General features: G+C 55.2%; 1 protein-coding gene across 1 annotated transcript; it reads left to right on the top strand.

Annotated features, from left to right (window-relative positions):
• Positions 1-872: 872 nt before the first annotated feature.
• On the top strand, positions 873-23,039 carry PRPSAP1 (phosphoribosyl pyrophosphate synthetase associated protein 1). The gene is made up of 10 exons (XM_032199796.1): positions 873-1,067; positions 6,824-6,876; positions 8,340-8,406; positions 12,565-12,737; positions 13,169-13,284; positions 14,301-14,356; positions 14,816-14,961; positions 20,727-20,797; positions 21,434-21,580; positions 22,177-23,039. The coding sequence occupies exons 1-10, from the start codon at positions 904-906 to the stop codon at positions 22,333-22,335; spliced, it is 1,152 nt and encodes a 383-aa protein (XP_032055687.1). The 5' UTR covers positions 873-903; the 3' UTR covers positions 22,336-23,039.
• Positions 23,040-24,719: the final 1,680 nt, after the last annotated feature.

Raw genomic sequence — 24,719 nt, 5'->3', positions numbered from 1 at the left:
TATCATTATAACTACTATAATTATAATTAATAATTATTATTTATTAAAAAATAGATAGAAAAAATATTTTTTCTCTAGGGAACCTGTTTTTGCAGTGGGGTTGGACCCGACGACCTCTCGAGGTCCCTTCCACGCCTACCATTCTGTGTTAATTTATTTATAATTAATTATTTCTGCTTTCCTTTCCCCACCTCCCCCTGCCCCCCCACCCCCAGGACCCCAGGAGACGTTGGAGGACTCAGGGCCCCGCCCCTCCCCGCCTGCCACAGAGCGGAGCCTAGAGCGCCCCCGCGCCGCTTCCGGCGGGGCGGCGGCCATCTTGTGTGCGGGCAACGAAGCCACCGCCGTGCCCGGGAAGAGGCACGCAGAGGGGAAGCGACCGCGGAGCGCCGCAGCCGCGCTCGGGAAGCGCCAGGAGTCAGGCGGAGGAGTTCGAGTCGTCCTCACGCCTCCTCCTCCGGTACCAGCTCGGTGCGAGCGGCAGCGGCCTCCTCTCACCCCGCCGCGGGGGCAGGAGCGCCGTGCCCTCACCTAAGATGGCGGCGGGGGGCGCTCCTCCCCCGCGGCAGAAAATGGCGGCCGGGCGGGGCGGCGCTCTATCCCCCCGCCTCTATGATCCTCTGACAGGAGGACCCCGACCCCAAAAGCGACCCCCCCCCCACAGCCCCCGCCCCCCATTTCCACCCCCATTCCCCCCCCAGGCTGCCCCCAGCCCCTTTTTTTTGGGGTGCCGCGGGGGCTGGGGGCTCACCGCGGTTGCATTCTGGGCGGGCACATCGCTGGGCGAGACCTTCCTCCTCCTCCTCCTCCTCCTCCTCCTCCTCCTCCTCCTCCTCCTCCTCCTCCTGCTGCTGCTCCCCACCCCTCGGGGGGCGGCGATCGTCGGCGGGGAGGGCGAGGAGGATGCCACGGAAGCTGTTGCTGCCTCACAGAGCTGTTTTTCCTCCCTTTCGGGCTCCCCGGGGGCCGCATGAGGCGCTGGCCATGAACGCGGCCAGGAGCGGCTACCGGGTCTTCTCGGCCAACTCCACCGCCGCCTGCACCGAGCTGGCCAAGCGCATCACCGAGTGAGTGCCCGCCGGGCCCTGGGGCTTCCAGCACCTTCCCCGTGCCTCACACCCCTGCTGCGGATCCCTCTGTGCACGAGGATTGGTGTGGAGAGCTTCCAGCAGCCCCGTCTGACCACCCCTGGGTGCTGCCCGAGCCCCCTGGGTGCTGCCTGAGCCCCCTGGGTGCTGCCCGAGCCCCCCTGGGTGCTGCCTGAGCCCCTTTGGGTGCTGCCCGAGCCCCCTCAGCTCTTTTTTCAGAGCTGGTGAAGAAAACACCCCGGCTGCGTGGCGCCTCCGAGGTCCTTTGGGTGCCACACGCAGCCCCTGCTGTGGGGCAGGAGGAGGTGGAGGTTGGAGGAATCGGCATCAGAAAGCGTTCAGCTGTTTTTTTTTTTTGGGGGGGGGGGGGGTTTAAAACTTTGCTAATTTGTGGGCAGGGGGTTGGGAGCTTGTTTGCTTCGCCGCTCGGAGCCGGGGAGGGGATCCGTGCGCTGACTGGGGTGGGTTTGGTGCCCTGCTGGCGTCTCGGTGGGCAGCTTGTGCTAAGCAAACAGGGGTTGGTTTAGGGGTAGAAATGTCGTGGTTTGCCCCTATTCTGTTTTTTTTTTTCTATCTGTTCCTTTCGGCAGAGCTTGCTTGCGGTGGGGATGGAGGCGCTGGGTCCTGCTGCGTGAGGTAACAGCCGGCCCCGAGATGTGGCGCTTGGTGCGCGCGGTCCCCACCGACGCCTCGCCTCTCGTTTTGGGTTAATTCCGTGCAAACTGGGGCAGCCAACAAGTGGGAGCTCCCAGCCGAGCTCCTAAGAAGCAGGGACACGCGCATTGTGGCGCTGCTCCCAAAATTGGGGGTCTTGTTTGTCTTCCACGGCAGGCAGCGTCCTCACCCTGCTCAAGGGGGTAGGAAATTAAATTGGAAGCACCTCGAAAAGCAGGTGTGCGGCCTTAAATTGTGAAAAGGCTTAGTTGTGAGTCCAGCTAGCCTAACAACCAGGGTGTTCAGCCCTTCGCACAGGTAATCTCCCCGCAGCTGACTCCGCTGTTTGTCTGGGATCGCCAGTGTTGACGGGCCACGCGTTGGGTGACAGCGACGGGCTGCCCTGGCTGTGGGAAATCCACGCGTTTGGGAGTGGAAAGCTTTTGTGGTTGGTGGGTGGTCTTCTGGTGTGGTTTCCAACTATATTTGGTCAATTCCAGATGGCTTTCCCTTCGCTGATACAAGCCTGGGAGCAGCCTCTGCGTAACCGGCTGGGCCGGGGAGGGCCCGTCCTGTTCCATCAAGGCGGGCTGTGACAGAGCCCCCGGGGACAGGGGACGAGCTCCGAGCTCTCAGGCCTGAACGAGCAAAGCGGCAATCGTCATTTTCTGCTCTCTGTCTTTAAAAATAACTTGCTGCCTTCCGAAGATGTGATGAGAGGAGACGCGGGGCAGGCTTCCACAGGCTGCGGCACACAGCTGGCCGGGCGCTGCGCTGTTCGTACTCGCTTCTCTCTGGCAAGAGGTGATGCGTGGCAGGTGCCAAAACCGTCTGGAATTTCTCCCTGGTGTCGGGAAGCAGCGGTACTGCTGGAGGAACCTGTGTCTAGAGGGTCCTCATCCTCTGCAAGGCTCCCGGCGATGCTCTAGGATGAACAGCAGCAGAATCCGGAGCGTGACCTCCTGGCCGTCTTTCCCAAAGCGTGCTTTCAGTAGAGGTGCTGGGTGCTTTTTCCCCAAAAAACCGTGGTATTTTTCAGCCTCTCGTGCTGTGGCTGTGCACTGCCCTCCCGTAGGAGCCCGGGGCAGTTTCACCACCTTGACCGTGCCCCCCTTGTTTTTCCAGGTGGCTAAAGACGCGGGGCTGCTGCCTTCCCATCTGTGTCCCATCCCAGTGCTTTGCTGGGCGGTTGTGCCTTTTAGTAGAGGTGGAGAAGCCTTTTGGGGTGAGTTTAAGAACACAGTGCGTTCTTAAAGGCTTTATTGAGCTTTACTATGAGCAGTAAAAGACCTTGAAGACAACTCCTAATATCGGGGTAGGGCCTTTCGGGGCCCTTCTCCATCCAGGCTCCGTTGCTCTCTGCCTGGAGGTGCGATGGCAGGAGAGGTAAGCGATGCCTAGAAGTGGCCTTGAAGCTGTTGGGAACACTCAGTCTGTTACCAGCTGGGTGAAAACGAGACTCTGAAGATCCCTTCCTGAGGCAAAACCGATACCTGAGGACTCTGAGCTCATCCTTTCCTAAAATCCTATAACCCTGGGGAGGAGCAGCACGCTACAAACGAGTCACCTGAAGGCTGCTCCATCTCTGCTGCATTTAATGCCAGACTTCCAGAGCTGGTTGGATGCAGGCTCTGAGCGTGGTGTCCTGGCCTGCTGCTGATCTCTACCATTTCCTACTGGGCCGAGGGACTGGATGGTGGATTCAGCTCTCCTTCTGAGTTCCCAGGCCTTTGTTTATGGTAGCTCCTGCCTAGGAGAGGGAGAGGAGATGGTGCTGGCTCAGGACAGCCAAATACTCCGTGAAACTACCAGGGGTGCTCCTCGGAGTCGGGATGGCAGAGAGAAATAAACCTCCCGCTTGCTTCTGTCTTGTAAACTGATGGGGATTTTTTTTTTTTTTAATTCTTTCCCCTGTGGAAAGAAAACTGCTTAACTGGGACGCTCGGCAGCTGATGACGAGCTGCGTTTGCAAGGGGGAAGGATAATTTCTGGGGCCTTTTCCAGATCATTTCTGATCCCCGATGGGCTCTGCGTGCTGCTGGGGGAAGGAGGAGGGATTCGCTTTGAATCCCCGGGGCCCAACAGATGCATTTCGCTCCGCTCTGACCGCGGTGTTTGGCACGGGGGCACGACCACCACGTCCCCCTTGGAGGAGCTCTGATTTGTGAAGCCTGCAGCCGTGTCCCCGCTGCTCCTGCAGCTCTGCAGCGTGCAGGATGTGAGTATCCTGGGCGTGCACTGCACGCCGAAGCGACGCAGAATAATAAGGAAGAGACGGGGACTTTTGTTCTGATCTTTGGTCCCGGGGAGCCCCGTGCCCAGCTGTAAAGCCAGTGCAGCGCTTTCGGTGAGAGCTGGAGACGAGCCCTGCTGCTGGCAGGGGGGGGGAGGCCTTGCAGCAGCCTCCTGCAGCTGGAGGAAGGAGCTTTGGATGGGAGGGAGGAAAAATAACAGCAGCTTTCCTCCTCAGGTCAGCTTGGCAAGAGGCAGAGCACCAGAGGGGCACCCCGGGGTGTCAGCTCGCGGGGTGCTGTGTCCCGTCTCCAAACCCTGTCCTTTTCTGGGGAGTTTGTGCTGCAGGAGGAGCAGAGCTGGCAGCAGCTCCTGCGTCTCAGACACGGCAGCACCGTGGCAGGAAGCTCGCAGAGGGGACAGGGTGAAACTGCAGCGTGTTTCTGACCGAGGGGAAGGGACAGCCAGCTGGAAATAGGCTGGTTGGAGAGGGTGAGTGGTGGGAGATGGCGAGGGATCCCCCAGGGCCCTGGGGGTGCAGGGAGAGAGGTGAGGGGCAGCCCGGGGGGCGATAAGGATCGCTGGGCAGCTGGCCCTGCATCAGGGGCTGCTCTGATGCCTTCCTGAGCTGTTCCTGAAGGAGAGGTCAGGGAACACCGTGGAGCTGTGCTCTCCTAAAGACTTGCTGGAGCTTGAAACCAAAAGCCAGAAGTGAATTGTGTCTCCAGTTCTGATTAACCACGTCCTGAACCCGGCTGTCCTTTGGCCCGGGAGCCCGGTGCCACGGCTTTTGGCAGCCCCAAGGCCTGATAAAACCTCGCGCTTCCCGACATCCTGCCGTGTGGCACTTCCTTATTGAGCCACGGGCTGATCACGTTTGGGCTGGGAATTTCAGGCAGATCCAAAATGCTTTTCTGCTCTCAGCTTCGTGTCCTGGCGTGCGTTGAGACCGTGGAAAGCTCGTTCATCTTTCCTGGGCACTGCTTGTAGGGAGGGATATCCCAGAGCAGGGTAAATTTTTATTGATTGCTCTCAGTAGGGTTTTTTTAAGCCATAAAGAGAATTTTTTTCTCTTGCACGCTGTCAGGTGGGTGCCAGAGCTGGTGCGAGGACAGCAGGACAGAGGGGAGCAGGGCTTTGCCTTTTAGGAGCCGTGAGTGGCTGCGGGATGAAGCCTTGAAGAGATGGGAGCAGCCGTACCTTGATCCCTGCCCTGCCCAGCCCTCTGCACGGATCCCAGCTCTGAGCACTGCTTCAAAAACCAAAACCAGCACCAGGCTGAGCTTCTGCCCCTCTGGGGTGGAGAAGGGAGCTTCCAGCAGCGAGCTGGTGCTCTGGTGTGTGCTTGGGGCTGGTAATTGTGACATTTCTGCAGGCTGCGTGACACCGGCCTGACCGTCTCCCAATTTTAAGCCCCTCTGTGCCAGCAGCAGTCCCCTTATAGCCAAGGATCCTGCTGCACAGTAGGACTACGCAGTAGGACTGCTGATGGAGCTTATTTTGCTCGGAGAACACTTCAGCTGCGACACCAGGAGCCTTCTCCTCGGCAGCACGAGCTGGATCCCTGGTGGGAGTGCTCCGAATCACCTCGGACTGCCTCTTTTCCCTAGCGAAGACCTGCCCGTGTCTGCGGCCAGCCTGATGCAGGAATTCTGACAGCCCCGCTGGCCTGGCTGGGTGCTGGCTGCTGAAGCCAAACGCAGCTGAAATTCTTGCTGTCAGCTTAATTCCTCTGCTGTCTAACGCAGCGAGCAGCCGGGAGCTTCTGCACGGAAAGAGAAGATTTGGATCTTCTGATCTGGAAAGAGAAGAGCTGGGAATGAAGGCAAAAAAGGGCAAAATGATAGGAAGTGGAAATTTTTCTGCGTCCTCTTCCAAATGGGCGCTCCGAGGCTGGCTTGGGCTGCGCTCTGCCCTTGCCCTCGGTGTAAATCTTCCTCTGGCCAAACCTGCTGCTCCGATTCCTGCTTTCAGCAGCACAGAAGCTGTGCTAACGCCGTGCTGCCTCAGCAGGGCTCTCGTTTCGTCTCGTTTCGTCCCTGGGACCTTGCCAGCCGCATCCTCCAGGCGTCACAAAACTCCTCCGTGTTGCTCCCGTGTATTTGCTCCACTCCTCTGTGGATTTGCTCCACTTCAGCAAACACACCGTGTGCGTTGGGGCGTCACAGCTGCCCCAAGCTCACTTTCCAGGGTAGTTTTTTGAGCTGAGACTTCAGCTTAGGGGCTCGGAGCTGAGTCCAGGAGCTGCTGGTTGGGCTCATGTGCCTCTAAATACTTCCCGGTGGATCACCTCTTGGGACTGTGAAAGGCAGAAGTGTCACCCGGGGGGAATAGTCTGCACTTCAGAGCATTTCAACACGCTCTCCAAAATGAATCTTTAGCATGTAGCAGCGTCAGGAGGCGGGTGCCTCCCGAGCCCTGTTTCTGTTTGGCTGGTATAATTTGAACACGTTTTTGCTGGTTTTCCTCAGAAAATGAGGCTTGGTGCCATCGTGCCACCTCTCTGCCGGACAGGAGCCTTTGGGGTGGGCTCTTTCTCAGAGTTTTGTGGGGTTTGTGCCGATTCCTTGGGTGGTGCTGGTCGTGGGATGGGTTGCTCAGTGGCTGATACCGACGGGACGGGTGCGTGACGGCCCTGACCAGCCGTAGGGCACACACACGGCTGCGTGTGAGCCCCCAAATGCTCCGTCCCGATGTGTTGGCACCAGGCAAGACATGTCCTGCAGCTTGGCTGAGGTGCTTGGCTCCCCCTGGGCAGAGCTCGTGCTCTGTCCACGTTCCCCAAGCAGGATTTGGCTCACGAAGCGCTCAGTGCCCGTTTCTAACCTCCTTTTTTTTTTCCTCTCCAGACGTCTCGGCGCTGAGCTGGGGAAATCCGTGGTGTATCAGGAAACCAATGGAGGTAAGAGAAGCCCTCGCTGCTCGCAAACCTGTTTTGGGGTGATCTTAGAGCTGCAGACAGTCAGACCCGTCCGGTAGGTGCAGTGATTCAGCCTTGCTGCTGCTCCTGGTGGTGCTGAGCTCCTGTGCCTAACCTTAGACAGAGCAATTAGGTGTGTGCCTCGTTCCCTGGGTTATCTTTTCCCTGGCTGGCAGCTCTCTCTCATCTGTGGTAGATTCCTACCTTGGGTGTTAGCTGCTACAAAACATCACCTGCTCTTGTGCTTAGGAAGCCATCCTCTGAGTTTGAAGTAATGCCTTGTGAAATTGAAATTACTCCCTGCTCCCAGTCCTCCCCCTGCCACAGGCAGTTCACAGGCACCCGTCTTGCCTTTAAGAGCCCGGATTTGGGGCTGAGCTGGAGCCTGTGCCTCTTGGAGCCTGTTTGCATCTCTTTAAACGTCACAGCTGCCCGTTTCCAGTTGTCTGTGCTGGGCTGAAACTCGAGGATATTGGCTAACGGAGTTTGGCTCAAAGTCCTTTACCACTTCAAGGTCTTGTTTGCGTTTGAAAGAGAGTTTCAGGAGAGTTTCAGGTGAGTGAGTGAGTGATGGAAGTGTCTCTGGCTCACCACGAGGAGTTTTGGTAGGAGCAGCGGGACAGCCACGCGGCGATGCATGAGGTTGTGCCTGGGCTGCCTCGTGCTGCTCAGAGCTCCCTGCCCTCTGGGGTCGGTTTTAAATCGGGCTGCCTGCTTCAGGGGCTGAAGCCGTTCCTCATCGCTGCCCAACAAATCATCCTCCGTTCAGCAGGGTCCCTTAAGGCTGCTGCAGATGTCTGGACGGGTAGGTTTGGGTTCTGCAGCCCAGCACATCTCGCTCTCTTTTGTCTTATCCCTGCTCCTGTGGGAAAGGAGCAGCCCAGGAGGGTGCTTTGGGAAACCTTTGGCTTTGCTCAGCTGCTTTGGGGCTTTTCCTTTTGAGTCAGGGGCTGTAGGAAGCGTTTTCAGGGGAGACTCAGGTTTCCAGCTCATGGCAGCATTGAGATACCCTGAGCTTCATAGTGAAGCAAGGGGGGAGCTCTTCCTCTGAGCACTGCTGCAGGGGTGTGCTGGGCTAACCTGGTGAGTACTGGAGGATGTTCTGCTTTGGGGTGGCTCTTTGTTAGCTAGGGAATGAGGTATTGATGGCTTTCAGCAGGAGAAATGGAAAGGATCTCTCCTTGGGAGTTAAGTAACTGGCTTCTAGGTGCAAGGTAACAGCCAGTCAGCCTATTTTGCCTTGTAAATGCAGCTCACTCACCAGAATGCGGTGCCAGCTCCTTGCTTCCCAGGGCTAGTCTTTGGAAAAAACCCACAAGTCCTGCTGCCTTCCCCGACCTCTGGGCCCAATTGTCATTAAAACGTGATGCCTTATTTACAACACGATGTCTTATCGCTGGAAGTCTGACGTTTGGGAATAAACCTGTGTTTTCATTCCTCCTCAGAAACAAGAGTTGAAATAAAAGAGTCTGTCCGGGGACAGGATATCTTCATTATCCAGACCATCCCCAGGTAAGGGACTTGTGGCTGGGTTTTACACCTGTGACGTGCTTTTAATTTCTGCTCCAGCAGATCGTTCTGGTTAGCTTGCTAGCCATTAGCCAGCACGGCAATGTCTCTTTGCAGGGATCTCAGTGCTTTGACTTAATCTAGGACACAACACAGCGTTCAGCTGTTAAAATTCCCAGAGGATCGCTCACCACAGCAAACCGAGCCGCGTCCCATCCAACAGCACAAGTGGCGTTTGAGGCAAGAGCCAGCCCGACGGATGGGGCGAAGCGAAGCACCCCTGGGCCGTGGGGGTGTCCTCGCAGGCTCAGTTTCTCGGGGATGTCTGACTGGCACTTCCATTTCAGGACGTGCAATTTCCTCTCTGTTCCCATTACCGAGCAGCAGAGCCAGCAACTAAAGGGCAGCTCGTGCTTCCATCACAGGCTGCATTACTCTGCCCCTCTCCCCACAGTGGTGTGAAACTGAGTGGTGTGGAAATCCTTTCCTTCCCTCCTCCACACGTGTAATTCTTAAAGATGTGATGCATTTTCTTAAGTGGGCCAATTTTTTATTTTTATTTTTTACTTTGGGCTGTTCTAGCCTCGGAGTAAGAGGAAAAATAAGTGCTAAAGGTAACCCTGGTCCCAGAAAGCCACTTGTTGACCCAGGAGCCACGTTCTCCTGGCTGATGTAGGGTGTACGAAGATGGCATTAGGATGGGACAGCTGATAGTGACCAAGCAGTCCGTGCAAGTTAGTGGGAGGGAGCCTGTGTGCAAGTGATGCAAATGAAACCTGCAGAATGACCAAGAGCAGGTAGGGGAGGTGCTGTTCTCAGAGGTGAGGTATTGATACGCTGCGTTTTGCACCACGAGCAGAAGTAAAGGTGTTCCAGTTCTGACAGCTTTCTCCAAGATAGCAAATTCTGCTGGGATTTTGGAGATCACAAGCACCAGTAAGTACCAGAGCTCCAGCAGGTAGCAAAATAACCTGGAAACTGATATTTTCCTAAGAAATACAGCCCACTGAGAATTCACACTCATTTTCTCTTTGTAATGCTTGGCCTGTTGTTAACAGAATCAGGAGGACTACAGGAGCAGCCTCCTCACTTGTGGAGCTCCTCTTGCAGGCTGAGGCATTTTCCTGGAGCTCCTCTGTCTCCAGAGGGATGCTCTCAGGGTTTCCTCCCCCAGGGAGCAGCTGAATCTCTGCGAGCTGAGAACCCTCTGCTGCAGGCTGTGCTCCAGGTGAACGGCACCATTCTGCTGCCCCTGCTGGGAGAGTTCTCCCAAATTACTTGTAACTGAGAGCTTTGTGAACATGAGACGGGTGAGGAATTCAGAGAGAGAACTCGGAGCACTGGGGACTAACAAAGCTCTTGGGGAAAACCTCCCCTGCCCTCAGCTTGTTTACCCTCCTGTTTTTCTGTAATCTGAACTGATTATTCCGGGTCGAGAAATGGGTCCTTTTAGCAAAAGTGCTGAAGCTCCTTCGGTCGAGGTGCCACTGTTGTACAGACAAATCATCTTTTATTCTCAAGCTGCAGCTGTGCCTTGCTGCGTTGCTCGAGAGGACAGGTTCAAGGACGTCTCCATTTTGCAGAGGGCTTCAGGGAGCTTTTCAAGAATAAAAACAACCACCGTGTCGGATAACCTGAAAGTAGGGCTCCTACGCTCATTTCTGGTTCAAAAAGCAAGTGAAATACTAGAACTTGCTGGAAAATGAGGGAGAGGAGACAGCCTTGTTATGCTGCAGCGTGGACCCACAGTCTGCATCTTAAATGCATGGAGATGGAACAGAAAGAGCTGAATACTTGATGCAAGCTCCTGGTCCAAAAAATGGAGCAGAACTAAAGAAGTTCCAGTGCCAGGTGTCATCTGGGGCTGCTGGTGTAGGGACTGGCGTGTGTGGGGGGGGAAAACTGAACCTCCTGGTGCTGCTGAGGGCTACGGGGAGATCTGCCAGAGGTCTCTGGATAAGTGGCAGGTAAGAGGCACTGCTCTGCCAGAACAAGGAGAGGACAAACAAAGGCAGCGGGTGCGGAGTTGAGAGCAGACAGAAGGGGTGGCACTTCCCAGTACCAGGTACTTCTCAGCTTCCCAGTACCAGCCTTTTAGCTTCAGGAGCTCCTTACTGCCTGGGGCTGCTGCCTCTACCAGGGGCTGTGGGATCAAAAAGCTGCGGGAGGGATTCCTGGTGGGCATGGGGAGAAGAGCAAGGTCTGGTGGGGACACGAGGAGCGTTGCTGGCTCAGCAGGAGCTGCAGGGTGCTGGCGGCTGTGGAGAGCATCACCACAGCCTCGTGTTCTGCCCCCTGCTCGGCACGGTTGGGCCCTCACAGTAGCAGGGCTGAGCACCCCAATTTGGACGTTCCTGCCTGGTTTGAACAGGCAGCGTGCTGTGGATGTAGGTGCTGGGCAGTGAGGGTAGGGCAAAGGGAGCAGCTCTCCAGAGTCCAGCGTGGACCCCCACCTGCACACTGAGAGGCGTTCCTCCTCCTTGAGTAGTTTTTCCCTCACCTCCCCCAGCAGCACGGGGACTGCGGGCACCTTTTGAGGTTACTGGCAACCTCCCCTCGCAGCAGCAGTCGTGTTCTCTGTTTTGTTACTCTTTTTTTAAAGTAATTTGAGGAATGATGATGGAAAATATTGAATTTCGTGGGTGACCTTCAATTAGACTTAAGCGAGGCTGCTTTGTCTCACACAATACTGATAGCAGCATCCTTTTCTCCTCTCCCAGCCGCGCTGGCACGACTGGAACAGCAAAGGGAAGAAGTGGTTCTTTGTTAGCTCGCTGCCCTAGGTGGCAGGGGGTTATGTTTTATGTAATTCTTGGCTGGCTGCTTCGGAGCTGACAAAGCTTTCTTGTGTACGAGCAGCATTGTGCGGGGGGCTCGGCGGAGCCAGCAGGAGAATAAAGAGATGCAGAGCGGTCGCAAATGAGGGCCACGAATAAAAGTTGGGTCCCAAAGGAAAAGGGAGAGCCCCGGAGAAGTGGTTAGAGGAATGTGGTGTCACACACGGATGGGAAATGGTGTCTCTGAGCGCTTGGGGATGGCAGGCCAGGTGGGCTGGAGGGTAATCCTAAAATAGAAGCTCCCAAAAAGCTCTGCAGGGCTTCGAGATGCTCTGCGTGGGAGGGTGGCCCCGGGCAGCCCCTGCTCGGTCACCCTGTGGCTCTGCAGCAGGGCCACCCTCAGCGTGGCCCCCCTGGGGAAGCGGTACGTGGGGTGGCTGCTGGAAAAAAAACAAAACCAAGCAGGAACATCTTTATTCAGGGCAGGGACCGCAAGTCCTGATTGCTCCCAAGCGCACATTGCTCACCTCCAAAGTGGTCTCGAGTTGCTTTGCGATGCTGCAGGCACTGATGTGGGATTGGGCCCTGCCTCGGTGTTGGTTGTAAGGAATTGAAAGGACTGGCCCTTCTTTTTCCTTTCCAAAATGAGTCCAGATGCAGATAAATGCACTCCTGGGGTGCGCCAGGCATCGTGGTGCAGCTCATCGCAGATGTTTTTACGTGCATCCCTGTCTGTGTGTGCTCTGCCAACATCCCTTCTTTGTTTCACTTTCCAAGTAAACGTTGGTTGGGGTTTCTACTGCTGTTCCTTCCATCTCTAGGTAAGTCAGATAGCAAGGAGATGCTGAGCTCTGCCAGAACGATGTGTTGGGGCTCGGTGCAGCTTCAGAGTACAGTATTGAAGGCAGGGAAAGTAACTTGATTATGTTGCTAAAAAATAAAATAAAATAAAATAGTTCAGTAAATCTAGTGTGGATGAAATTGTGGTGGCTGCACACGTGCTGCTGCTTCTTCTAAAGCCTGTTTTATTTTAGAATATACTGTGTGAAGTGACATTTGTTCCATCATTAGTGCGGGAGAATGCCCTCTCTGCTGTGTTGTTGGAGGGAGTCATCGTACACCTCGTGTCAGACCGCAGGATCCCGTTCTGCCCAGTGAGTCACTGCCCAGCAGTGCTGCAGTGGCTGCCCCTGCATTTAGCAGTTGCTGATGATGTGCTGTGGCACGAGGGAAGGAGCTGCAGGATCAGAGTGCAGGTCTTGCACACGTTAGCATGAGGCACAACGCTATTTACCTGGAAATTCGATGAGGGGAGTGTGGGTATGGTGTGGCAAGGGCTCGCGCTGGAAAAATACCTGATGTGTGCAACATCCGAATCTTGCAGAGATGTGAACACTGCCGTGATGGAGCTGCTGATAATGGCTTATGCACTGAAGACCTCCTGTGCCAGGAACATCATCGGGGTCATCCCTTACTTCCCCTACAGCAAACAGAGCAAAATGAGGAAGAGAGGCTCCATAGTCTGCAAGCTGCTGGCTTCCATGCTGGCCAAGGCAGGTGAGCGTCGCAGGGAGCAGCCCGGCCGCCTTGGGTGCTGCCTTGCAGCTGCTGGCAGCCCGCAGGCCGCCTGCCCTTCCCTTCCCTTCCCTTCTCCTCCTGTCAGATGCGCAGGCGTGCTGCCAAAACCCTGAGCTGCTTTGGGGGAGTTTATTTTTATTTCTTTAGCTCATGCCTGGGGAAGTGGCCTAGAAGTGTCGCGTTGAAATAGTCACGGTTGCTGGTCGGGCAGCGTCTTACTGCATGCCTGTTTCTTCCCATGTCTCTGGAACTATTTTTTTTTTTTACCTGCTTATGCTCATTTTAACACGTGGCATGCTGGTCTGACTAAGAACTGAAGTAGTCTGGAAAATGGAGATGGTTCAGGAACTCCAGCTTTGTGGGACTCGTCTCAATGAATCACTTTTTTTTTTTTTTTTCTCCTTTCTTAGGGTTAACGCACATTATCACGATGGACCTTCATCAAAAGGAGATCCAAGGCTTCTTCAGCTTCCCCGTAGACAACCTGCGGGCATCCCCTTTCTTGATTCAGTACATACAGGAAGAAGTGAGGTTACTCTACTTCTGTGTATATCAACTTGGCTTAACGCCGTGGCGGTGTAGGGGTGCTAGATCAGATGCTCTGCTCATGAATCTCTTTTTCTCAGGGAAACCTTTTGCATGTCCCACAAGGAAGTGGGAAAACACTACATTAAATTAGATGGCGTGAGATTACACCTGGATAGAAATCGAGTTTTTGGCCATAAGCTGGAGATGAGCTTGAGCCCTCGGTTGAAATTCATTGCTCTCTGTAGAGCCAGAGCCATCTGAGAGGTGCTCTTTATGCCCCTGCCTCTGATCACCTTTTAAATCCTGTTAGTGTCTCCACTCCCCCTTTGTTCTGCGGTGGCTGTCTGACTGATCTGAATTATTGATGGACTTTGTCTTGGGCTCTGCTTAGGAATGCTGAGCACACAGAGGGCCTGGGGATGGGCGTTTTGTCTCCCAAATGCAGGAATTGATTTATGCCTGTGAGTGAGAGCAGGGCTGCTGCACGTGGGGAGCCCAGGGCCTGGGTTCGGACCTGCAGCCAGCCCATGTGGGGTGGGTTAAACACAGTGAGCTCTTCCTTTTGACCATTTTGAGTGTAAAACCTGCTCTGCGTGGGCACTGGGGGCTCTGTGTTGTAGAGCCAGGGCTGACCCCTTTGGCCCCAGGGTCTAAACAGCCCCCTTTCTTGCCCTGCACTGTGCCCCGTCTCTCAGACCCGGCTGCAGGTAGCAGTGCAGGTGACCCCGTGGCTTGTGGATGCCAGCAGTGAACTCCAGTCCTGTGCAAAGTGGGACTTGTGAACAGATGGCATCCCCTGCACTACTGCCAGCACTAACCCTATTTGTGTGGCGTTTGGGGCAGAATATGCAAATACAGGTGTTGAAAAGGGGTGCAGTGGCCTTGCAGTGCTTGTACCCCAGGAGGAAGATTTGGGCTGGGGAAAGTGAGTGGGTGCAGGTCCTCAGCCATGAATCAAACCAGAAATGCTCTCTCAAGAAGGCCTTTACTTAAACAGTTTTTTATCACATCCAGATTCCGGATTACAGAAACGCAGTTATTGTAGCCAAATCTCCTGATGCAGCTAAAAGGTAAATAGATTTTTTTATTATCTGGTTTAAAAATAACTTGGAAAAGGTCTGGGCTGCTGGGGAATACACTGGGGAAAAGTAAGGGAGGGTTTGCAAATGGATCAGCAATCTGTTTCATAAGGCATTTGTGGCTGGAAGTCAGATGGGCATCTGTAGTGGCGCAGATGGGCAGCTGAATTTTGCAGTCCCAGCCCCACGGGAGTAAATTTTGGAGTTTGCCGCTGCAAACCTAAGTGGTTCACCTGGGGTCAGGCTCCCTGCATGAGTTTCAGCAGGGCCTGACCGTGTCAGAGAACATTCGGCGTGCAGAGGAACACCAGGAGATCTCTGTGGTGGGGGCAGGGGGCAGAGTGGGCTTTGGGGTGTTGGGAATCCAAAGTCCTTTTCAGGGAAGCTCTTCCCTGGGGAAATCCTGTGCAGCTTTTTTGTTGGATCTGACGTGCTGTGGTTGTCCTGCAGGGCTCAGTCTTATGCTGAGAGACTACGGCTGGGACTAGCAGTGATCCACGGAGAGGCTCAGTGCACGGAGCAGGACATGGACGACGGCCGTCACTCCCCTCCGATGGTCAAAAATGCAACCGTGCACCCTGGCCTGGAGCTGCCTTGTAAGATTAAGCTTCTCTGCTCATCTCTGAGCAAAAAAAAACAAGTGGGAAATGGCTCCCGGTAGGGCTCTGTAGCTATAACCAGCCCTAGGGCAGTTGAATTTTCCTCGTGGAAAGGTTGATGTAGGAGAAGGTGTGGGGAGGTCCTTGTTTAACTCTTTCTGGCCATGCAGAGCACCAGTTTCGCTCCCCTTGGCTTCACCCACTCAGCAGTGCCAGGCAAACCTGTGCTAGAGGTGGGGTTTTACAGTGCAGAACTCACTGAAACCAGAAAAGCAATGCAAAAGTGGAACTAGCAGGGGAACGGCCCCTGAGACAGCCCGCTGTGCACAGCCTGAGGAGATGAGCTGGCCTTTGCTTCCCCCTCGTGCAGCCATGGTCACTGCTGGAAGCTTTCTCCACCTTGAGATGCAGGTGGTCGTGTTGCACTAGCCGTGGGGCTGTTTCCACACAGCCTTGGTGCTCGTGTGGCTGCTGTGAGCAGGCTCGGGGACCATCGCTGAGCTTCTTCCCGTGCTCTTGCCACCAGCTGATAAGCTGCTGTCTTGAAAGCAAAGAGGAGGAAACCTTTTATTCTGGGAAAAACAGCCCCCGTAGGATCCCTTAGGATTGCTGGCGTTCTTACAACAGCACCAATCGAACAAACAGCCAAAATCCAGCTCTTAATTTGGGAGGATTTCACCTTTTTAGGTAGGTGGGGGTCGGACAGAAGCGATGGGTGGCGTGCAGGTGGGAATGGCAGCGTGCTGCTGCCTGGGACAGAGCCGCCCATTGCGCAGCCACGCGTAATTACCCGGGCTGTGGCCGGGGCTGCTGATAAGCAGCTCCCCTTTTGAAGTTGAAGGAGAGCATCCAACCAGTTTGTGGCCAAGTCAGGGAGGGGGAAGGCAAGTAAGACCGCAGGCATTTTGTGCTAACCCAGGCATCGCTCGGTAATGAAATCAGTTCAGCCAGGCTTGTGATGCTGGTGAAACTCCACCCCAAGGCCCAGGAGGGGTTTCGCAGTGATGTTTGGAGCTTCATCACAGTTGTCTCCTGTCTGACAGGGGATTTCTTTGTGCACTGGCAACAAAACAGGGATGTGCACGCTTACTCATGGCCTTTTGCTTCCTGTCCTGCCCCGCAGAGGATCCTGTCCTCCAGGATGTCACATCTGGCTGCTGCAGCTTTATTCCCAGTCGTGTCACTCGAAGGAATCTCAGCTGTGGGAGCTTGTGCTGCTGGGGAGCCCCATAAATGGTGGCTCGTACAGAAATTTCCCCCTGTCCCGTTTCGTTAGGGTTTCGGTGGAAAAAATGTGTTCAGCCCTCAGCTACCCAAAGGTGAACTGGTTTGCTGTGTGCCACCACTTTATTTATCTCCTGCAGAAACTCAGCCCTTGACTAATGACCTTGCATTCCTGCATGCCTACGGCACACATGGAAAACAAGCAAGCTGCAGCTCGGGAGCTGTCTGACGGGGGAGTTGTGGGGTGGATTATGGTGTGGCTTGTCCAAAACTCTCAGCAGAAAGCTGCTTTTTTTTTTCTCTCCAGTTTTATGACCTTAGTAAATACTAAGTAAACTTGTAATGCTTAGTGAACTTAAACTACTTAGGAAATACTACGTGGTTTTGAGTGAGTGCTGGGCTCTGCTTGTGGAGCTGCAGGACGCTGAGGTAATAATACCTGGCTGAAAGCAGTCTGTAAGCTTCTGGAGAATCCTGCCTGTGCTGCATTCCCTGCCAGGGATCTGCTCTCTGTCCAGCAGAGGTGAAAACGAAGCAGGGCTGAGGATGGTGATGCTGTGAGGCTGTGCTTACCCCCTCGGTTCCGCCTCCCTTCCTATCTGATTGAGTCATTTGGAAGGTGTTTTCCCAGCTCGAGTGGCGCATCAAACAAAGCTTTTGATCAGCTCTCCCTGCCCTGTGTGCCAGCACCTCCACTCCCAGCACCATAAAGCTCGGCGACGGGGTAAAACAGGGCTCTGTGCTCGTCTTGTGTTTGTGGAAGATAGGGCACACTCGGAACCCACAGCTGCCTGCTTCCTTACCCCAAAACTGGCCAGAAAAAAAAAAAAAATAAGGAATCTGGTTGTTAAAACAATCAGCCTCCAGGGCTGTCTGGCTCAGGTTTCACGAACACAGGTAGGAAGTGGGAGCCCTCCTGGGGGAAGCAACTGAGACTAAGAGCAGAGCATCCTGCTCTGGGCTGCGAGCAGATCGATGTGGGGCATCCTTCCTCTCAAGACTCCACAATTTGGGGCCCCAAGGGCATGGCCGCAGCCAGCAGGGAGGCAAAACCTGGAGCTGGGAGCCCTACAGCAATTATGCAATGCTTTTTGTGATTCTTTGCGGGTTTTTGAGTGAATCGGCCAGGCTCCTGCATCCTGGCGTGTCCCTTTCCTCCCTGTTCAGGTGGGGATCACGTGCCCTTAATTAACGAGTGCTGTGCAGCATAATGGCTTATTTATGGTCCAGGGTCTGTGTGCCGATGCCATGCTGTGATGGGGCGGCGCGTGGAGCTGTAACAGCAACGTGCCAGGGGTGCCTCCAGCTGCACTTCCCAAAGCGCTGTGCTAAAATGGCAGCAGCAGCTCATGTCACCCCAAAATCAGGAATTCGGAGCCTTGGAGACCTTCTCTTTGTGTGCCCTTTGTCTCGAAGCTCGGGGCCGTGCTTTACCAAGTGCCCGTGGAAGCTTTGCGTGTTGCCCCTCCTGGAGAAAAGTGGCTCTGAAACCCCCTACTTGGTGCTGGAGGTGACGGGCTGCTTCAAACCCAGAGCCCAGCAAGCTGCCACGAAGGAGGAGAAGCTGGGTGGAAAAACTGGAGCGACCTTGGGTCTGTTCCTGCTTCCCTGCCCCCTTATCTCTGCTGTGTTGGGGCTGGGGCACGACGCTGTTATCAGCCCTTCCAGATCTCTCAGCACCATTTCTCCAGCAGCCTTTTGTCCCTAGGCCCTGTTGCAAAGGCAGCATTATCTTACGGGGTGGTTATCGCTGTGACGCAGCGGTGTGGGAACTGTCAGCCCCAATTTTAGCATTCCTTAACCCGGTTTTTGACCGCTTGATTGCAGCAGCAGGTCTGAGCACCCGGGAACGCTGCCTGCTCACGGTGATCAGCTCACCTGCAATGCGCGGAGCTTGGGTGTGTGCATCAGGAGCAAGGTGCAGGTCAGAGCGTTTGGCTGGTTTCCCCACCACCCCCGTGTTCTTTGATATTCCTGCTTTATAAAAGTAGTCATTTTTTTATATTCAAAAGGCTGCAGATACAACCAGCATCTTTTTATGACTTTCCATGAAAAAAAAAAAAAAAATCAGCAGCACTTTTTGACCTAAACTTGTGATAATCAAAGGGGCTCCGTCTGGCAGAGGTACACCTGTGGCTTACTTCTGTCGCCTTCTTCTCTTTCTACACACAGATAGAGGTTTTGTGTCTGGGAAGAGGACGTTCTTTATTATTTTAAATCATTTTTTTGAGCCACCTTCTCGCAGCGGTTCTGACGTGCACGTAGAGATACCCCAAAGATTTGGAAGAAAAGGAAAGTGGCTGCAGTAACCCCTGCGTGCGCCCTGCTCGTGCTGCAGCGACCGAAGCTCTCTTGTGATTTGATGTGGTTGTGGGTGGATCTCTGCCTTGCAATTTTTTTTCTTTTCTTTGCAGAGAAAATTGAACAAGGAAAAAGGGAGAACATCTCTGTAGGATCCGGGTAGGTCGACACGTTGCCTACCCTGCTTTAACAGTAAAGCAAACCTGAAACACAGCGTCCAAAAGCAGACAAAAGCTGTAAAAAGCACGGCTAATGTTGGCCTCTGAGCCTAACGAGGAGCGTGTTTGCTCCCTTTATGGAAGGGGAAGATACAGATTTGCTGAAACTTCACGTTTTTCTGTAAAATAGTGCTGGGTTTCAGCTCCCTGGGATCTGTTCACCATTGCTTAGGGTTTTCCCTCACCTGGCTGTTGTAAACAGAAGTGGTGCTCGTTTGTGGATGCGCAGGGAGAGCAGCCAGATGTAATCCTTTCGATATTTCGTAGCTCCCACCAGGAGCTGCGTTACTGTCCCGACTAGATTAATAAACTAATAACTAACCTGAGCAGGTAGGTAGTGCCTGTAATTGACATTTATGGTCTGCTTATCTCTCCTGAAGCTTAATCCTGCTTTATTGCAAGCACTCTTCCTTCTCATCAGGCTGCTTTCCCTCCAGGATTTAGACAGGACTTTGCATTTGATAAGAGAGCCTCAGCAACAGCAGTGCAAGGGAGGCTGAGGAATGCGTGCTCCAAAGAGCAATTAACGTCGAGTCCAAGATAGCTGTGATGGTTTTTTTTTTTTTTTAACCACAAAGCCTAGCAATGAGTGACATCCTTTTGGACAAAGCAGAACGTGTTGGTCACCTTTTTGTACAGTTCTGGTGAGCTCAGGGTGCGTTTTGTGTATGAGGAGCAGCACTGCACACGAATCTTTGGAGCTGTGGTCCTGCTAATTGCTTCAGTCGCATCCCTCAGCCTGACTCACGCAGCCGTGCTCGGGCCCTGAGTGTTCCCAGGCGCTGGGGAGCTGTGGGAATAGCACCGGCTCAGCCTGCTGTGCAGGACGGGGAGTTTCAGGTAGGACTCCTGACGCGGGAGGGCTGAAATCAGTGCTCAGGCAGGCTTCTCGACGGGCAGCGCCTTGTGTTTTTTCATGCTGCTCGAGCGTAAAGCGTGACGTGGCAGCAGGTTGTCTCACAGGACGAATATCTTCCTCTCTAGGTGGCTAAAAGTCCTCTGGACCTGAGAAGCTGTTGTGGGCAGATCACTCGCAGGCTGAGCTACAAAGAGGAGGGAAACCAAGTGGCTCGGGAGGACGCTTTGCACTCCCTGTGGATAGCACACGAGCAGGGGGTGCAGGTGTGCTGCTGGCTCAGCCTTACCAAACGTTGGTGTTCTCTTTGCTTCAGCGGTTAGATCAGCCCAGATTATCACCTAACGAAACTCCCGGAGCCACCTACCACCTCCACGTGCTTCCCTGCTGGGGCTTTCTGCCTGGTGCTCGCTGGTGCTTTGTAGGGAGCTTGTGCACGAGCCCTGTCAGTGCGCAGGCAGAGCCAGGGCGGAGTGGATCCTCATTTCTTGGCGCATCTTTCCCACGTGCCACATGGCACAGATCATCCGTGTATACTTCTGGATGCACTGCGGTTGTAGAACTGAGTCTGGGCTGGATTTTGTCCTGCTCTGCCCATTAACGTACTTTAAAACATTCAGCAAAACGTTGGAAGTTCTCCTTGCAGGTGCTGTTAAGGCGCTCGTGTCCGCTGAAAGATCCTTGCAGGTTTGGTGAGCCAAGAGTAAGCGAGCTGCAGCCTGAGCGAAATCCTTCGGCCAAATCAGTGAGCCCAGCCAGTGAAAAACTGCACGTTGTGCACTGCCCCTTTGAGAGGGGTTATCGGGGAATCCTGGTTGTTGTTCCCAGTGGTGACAGCCCCCTTTCCCCGAGTCCTGGTTTGGAGCGCAGAGGCAAGAAGTCGCGGAGGTTCCCCACAGACGAGGTAGAGCTTTGTAGCGCTCCCTGCACGAGGATCTGTTAGATTTTTGGATCCACGTGTCTCGGAGATCAGTGCTGGGTCCCTGCAGAAACCGAGAGTTTCGTCTTGAGGCAGCAGTGCTGCTCAGAGGAGGAGGAGGAGGAGGAGGAGGATGGTCACAGCAGCGCTTACCCGCTGGGGAAAGAGCGGCCTCGTGCAGGGTGGGACGGTTGCGGTTTGACTCAGAGCTGACTGAGCTGGGCTCGTTTCTTCTCTTCCCCAGTGATGATGGCCAAGGAGAAGCCGCCGATAACCGTGGTGGGAGATGTTGGAGGAAGAATCGCCATCATCGTGGTACGAGGGTGATGGAGGGGAGCGGGCGGGGGGTGGCCTCCTTCCTCCTCCCAGCATCTTCTCACGGGCTGCTTTATCCCAGAGGGTGGGAGGGACCCCCTGCTGTAGGGTGGGAACACGATCGTTGCCATTTTTCTTCAGTTTTAGTGATAAGTTCTGATTATTTCAGCTTTCTGTTGAAAACGCTTCGTACTTCAGCCTTGTAAAACCTGCAAGCTTTACCCCCTTGAATCTACAAACATGAGATATCCACGAATAGTCAATGAATCTGGGATGCGTGAAGAATTCTCCTAAAATATTTAAAACCAGCAAAACCTTGCTGAGCTCCTCGTGGGTGCTGTGCCGTGCAGCTCCTACCACCAGGGCAGAATTCCTTCCTGCCTTGCGTGCGTGAGCTGAGCCTCCTTTGTTTCCAAGACACACAGTTTGTGTTGTGCACTAATCAAAAGGGGCTGTGAATCAGGGAAAAAGCCCGAGGTTTTGCAAAGGGGTGTTCGTGCCCCTCACCAGAGCTGAAACAGGCAGGGATTTTTTTCCTTTGTGCGTGGCCAAAGCCACAACACCTTGCAGATCCCCCCCCATGCCCTGCAGGTGTGTTTAGCTCCTGGCTTTGATGCCGTTTCTGTTTCTTTTCAGGATGACATCATCGATGACGTGGAGAGCTTTGTGGCCGCCGCCGAGATTCTGAAAGAGCGCGGAGCCTACAAGATCTTCGTGATGGCCACGCACGGGCTGCTGTCTGCGGACGCGCCCCGCCTCATAGAGGAGTCCTCCATCGACGAGGTGAGCCCGTTTTTTTGGGGCTGCCGAGGAAGGGCCGGCTCTGGCGGTGGATTTGAGGCACTAAAAACCAGAATCTGGTCCTGGGGGAGTGCCTGGTTTCATCAGATGCTTTCGGTTCTGGTTGTTCACAGACGAGTCGCTGTGATTAATACTTGCTGGGGTCAGGTTTGCTTCTCTGCGTGTCGTCTCCCCCACGCACGGATATTACTCACCCCTGCCTGGACACTTCCCTCACCGCAGCTGGCTGCACGTGACCGTTCTCTCACGCCGCAGGCATTCTGCCTCTTGCCCCAGCTGCTGACGGGCACATCACAAGGATGAGATCTCAGACCTCGTCCTCGGGATCCGATGTGTCAGATCCTGGGGTCTGAACGGGCCTCGTGGCCTCCGTGGTAGCGGCTGTCGTAGATTGCTCATGATAGCATCCCTTGCACAGACTGCATGCCACGTGGAGAAGCCCATCTCATCTTTTTCTCTGACATACGGGGATTTCTCAGCCTTGCCCTGACCCGTGGAGCTGATTTGGGGTAGCTGTGGAATGCGAATTAATCGTGTCGCTGATACATTCCTGGTCTTTTCCTCCTGACGCCCCGCAGGTGGTAGTAACCAACACGGTTCCTCACGAGGTGCAGAAGCTGCAGTGCCCCAAGATAAAGACTGTGGACATCAGCCTGATCCTCTCCGAAGCCATCCGGCGAATCCACAACGGGGAGTCCATGGCTTACCTCTTCCGCAACATCACCGTCGACGACTAGAGCTGGTGCTGCCCCTGTCCTGGCTTCCACGAGAGAGGGAAACGTGCATGAGCAGGCAACGCCATAAGTTATAGACGTAACACAGCTGTTTATTCTTGTAGGGAGGGTGAAGGTTCTCGGGGTGGTGAGCCGTGAGATCCCATAGGAACAAATCCACCTGACCAGCACTTTACAGGTGAACGGGAGAGGCCGCCGGCCGTGGGGAGGGTCTACATCCCGCAGAGAGACGGAGAAGTGAGGAGGGTTTGAACTTTGAAATTCCTTTATTTTTTTAGCGTTATCTCTTGCTCTGCAGGGGAGGGGGGGAGTGAGAAAAGCCAAGCTGCCAGCTCACGGGAAGAGAACAGAGGACGCTCATCGCCGCACGCGGACAGCGGCAGAGGAAGCGGCGTTGGGGTTTCTCTTTCTGGCTGTGGTTCGCCCGGGACAGCGCAGAAAGGAGCCTCGCTCGGCTCCGCGTGCTGCTGGCAGAGCCCAGAGCCACGAAGGGCAGCTGGGGGCAAGCTCAAAACCCCTCGTGACTTGGGAGCGAGCTCTCCCCTACCTCCCGGCAGGGCAAGAGGTGCTAGTTTAACGTGCTGGCCTTTTCGTTTCGCGAGCCTTGGATCGTTACCGTGCCTCCTGGGGGGGGGGAAAGGCACACGAGGCTCTGGGTCCTCGCTTGAACACTCGTCTGCACTGCACGGCCGGGCACGGCTGCTGGAGGGGCCTGGGGCTGCTGGGGAAGGCGGGGGGGGGGGGGGAACGATGCCTCTGCTGCAGCTGGGCTCTCCGGAACACTAACACTGAATCTGCAATAAAGAGCATAGGATTGATCGTGGCTGCTGCTCAGTGAGTCCTTCTGCCCAGGTTTTTGCTGGAAGCAGGCTCAGGGGGCAGCCTGCAGCCTCCTTCCTCGAAGTGACCCTGTGCCTTGTAGGATCCCGACCTGCCTCGTGGCCAGACGTGAGTGGTGAGGGCTGCTCCGGTGTCCTGCCCTCATCCCACGGGGCTGGAGCAGCGTGCTGATGAGCTCTTCACGAAGTTCTTTATCCCTCTGCCTTTTCCAGGGCTTTTTTCAGCTTTTCCTCAGTCCCCGCACAGGGCTTTGGGGTCCCGAACCAGAAAAATAAATCCAGGGGTCTATATACTTTATTTTAATGCCCCAAAAGGGAGGTTGAGCATCCTTCAGAAGACAAATGGGTCTGCTCCGCCTCCTGCTTCCCTGGGGGCTGGGGGGTGCCTCGTGGGACAAGGGAGGCAGTGGGGCTTTAATCAGTAAGGGAAAAGAAGTTTGTGTTCCTGTAGCTGCGTGGCTGGGGCTGTGGCGCCTCGGGGACCCCGCAGAGCTTTGGGATCGTTTTGGGATCGCTCTGCGGTGGGCAGCACCCCACGGCCGGCTGCCTGCCCCCTGCCTGGGTCTGTCTGAGGGGCAGAGCCCAGCCCTGGGGCCCTGCAGGCTGCGTCCCCGAGCAGCTCATTGATGTCACCCCTTACCTTGGGGGTTTTTGGGGTGGTTTTGGGGGTATTTGGGGTGCTTTTGGGGGTATTTGGGGTGCTTTTGGGGGTGTTTGGGGCTAATTTGGGGTGCTTTGGGGGCTAGTTTGGGGGCTAGTTTGGGGGGTATTTGGGGTGGTTTAGGGTGGTTTAGGGGTGGTTTTGGGGGTATTTGGGGTGGTTTGGGGGTTATTTGGGGCTGGTTTGGGGTGGTTTTGAGGCTGATTTGGGATGGTTTTGGGGGTATTTGGGGTGCTTTTGGGGGTACTTTGGGGTATTTGGGGTGGTTTTGGGATATTTGGGGTCCAGGCAGAAGGAATCAGGGTCCCGCAGCACAGACCCAGCCCTACAAAGCCCTTAGGAGCACCCCCCTCCCCCGAGACCCCCCCCAAAACCGTGCCCTTGGGGATGGGGGGGGCAAGGGGCGAGTGGGGGCCAGGGGCGTGGCCAAGCCGCCAGGGGGCGTGGTTATAGCGCCAGGGGGCGTGGCTATGCCGGGGGGGGCGCGAGGCGTCGCCTAGCAACGGGGAACGCCGCGGCACGCGCCCGGTAAACACAGGCGCACGCGGACAGCCGGCGCGGCCAATAGGAGGCGGGGAGCGGCGGGCGGCGGCCAATGAGAGGCGGGAGGGGGCGGGCCCAAGGGAGGCGGGCGGAGAGAGGCGGCAGGCGGCGGTGCGGGGGGGGACGGGGGTGGGAGGGGGAATGGGATTTGGGGGGAAATGGGGGGATTTGGGGGACATGGGGGGATTTGGGGGGGGATGGGGATTTGGGAGAGTTATGGGGATTTGGGGGCATGGGGGATTTGGGGGGGGATGGGGATTTGGGGGAGTTATGGTGATTTTAGGGAGAATGGGGTATGGGGGGGTTATAGGAATTTGGGGGGCATGGGGGGTTTTGGGGGGAAA

Source organism: Aythya fuligula, chromosome 18, assembly GCF_009819795.1.
Source record: "Aythya fuligula isolate bAytFul2 chromosome 18, bAytFul2.pri, whole genome shotgun sequence".
NCBI lineage: Eukaryota > Metazoa > Chordata > Aves > Anseriformes > Anatidae > Aythya > Aythya fuligula.
Note: the sequence above shows the minus strand (reverse complement) of the source record. Positions and strands in the feature narration are given on the sequence as shown.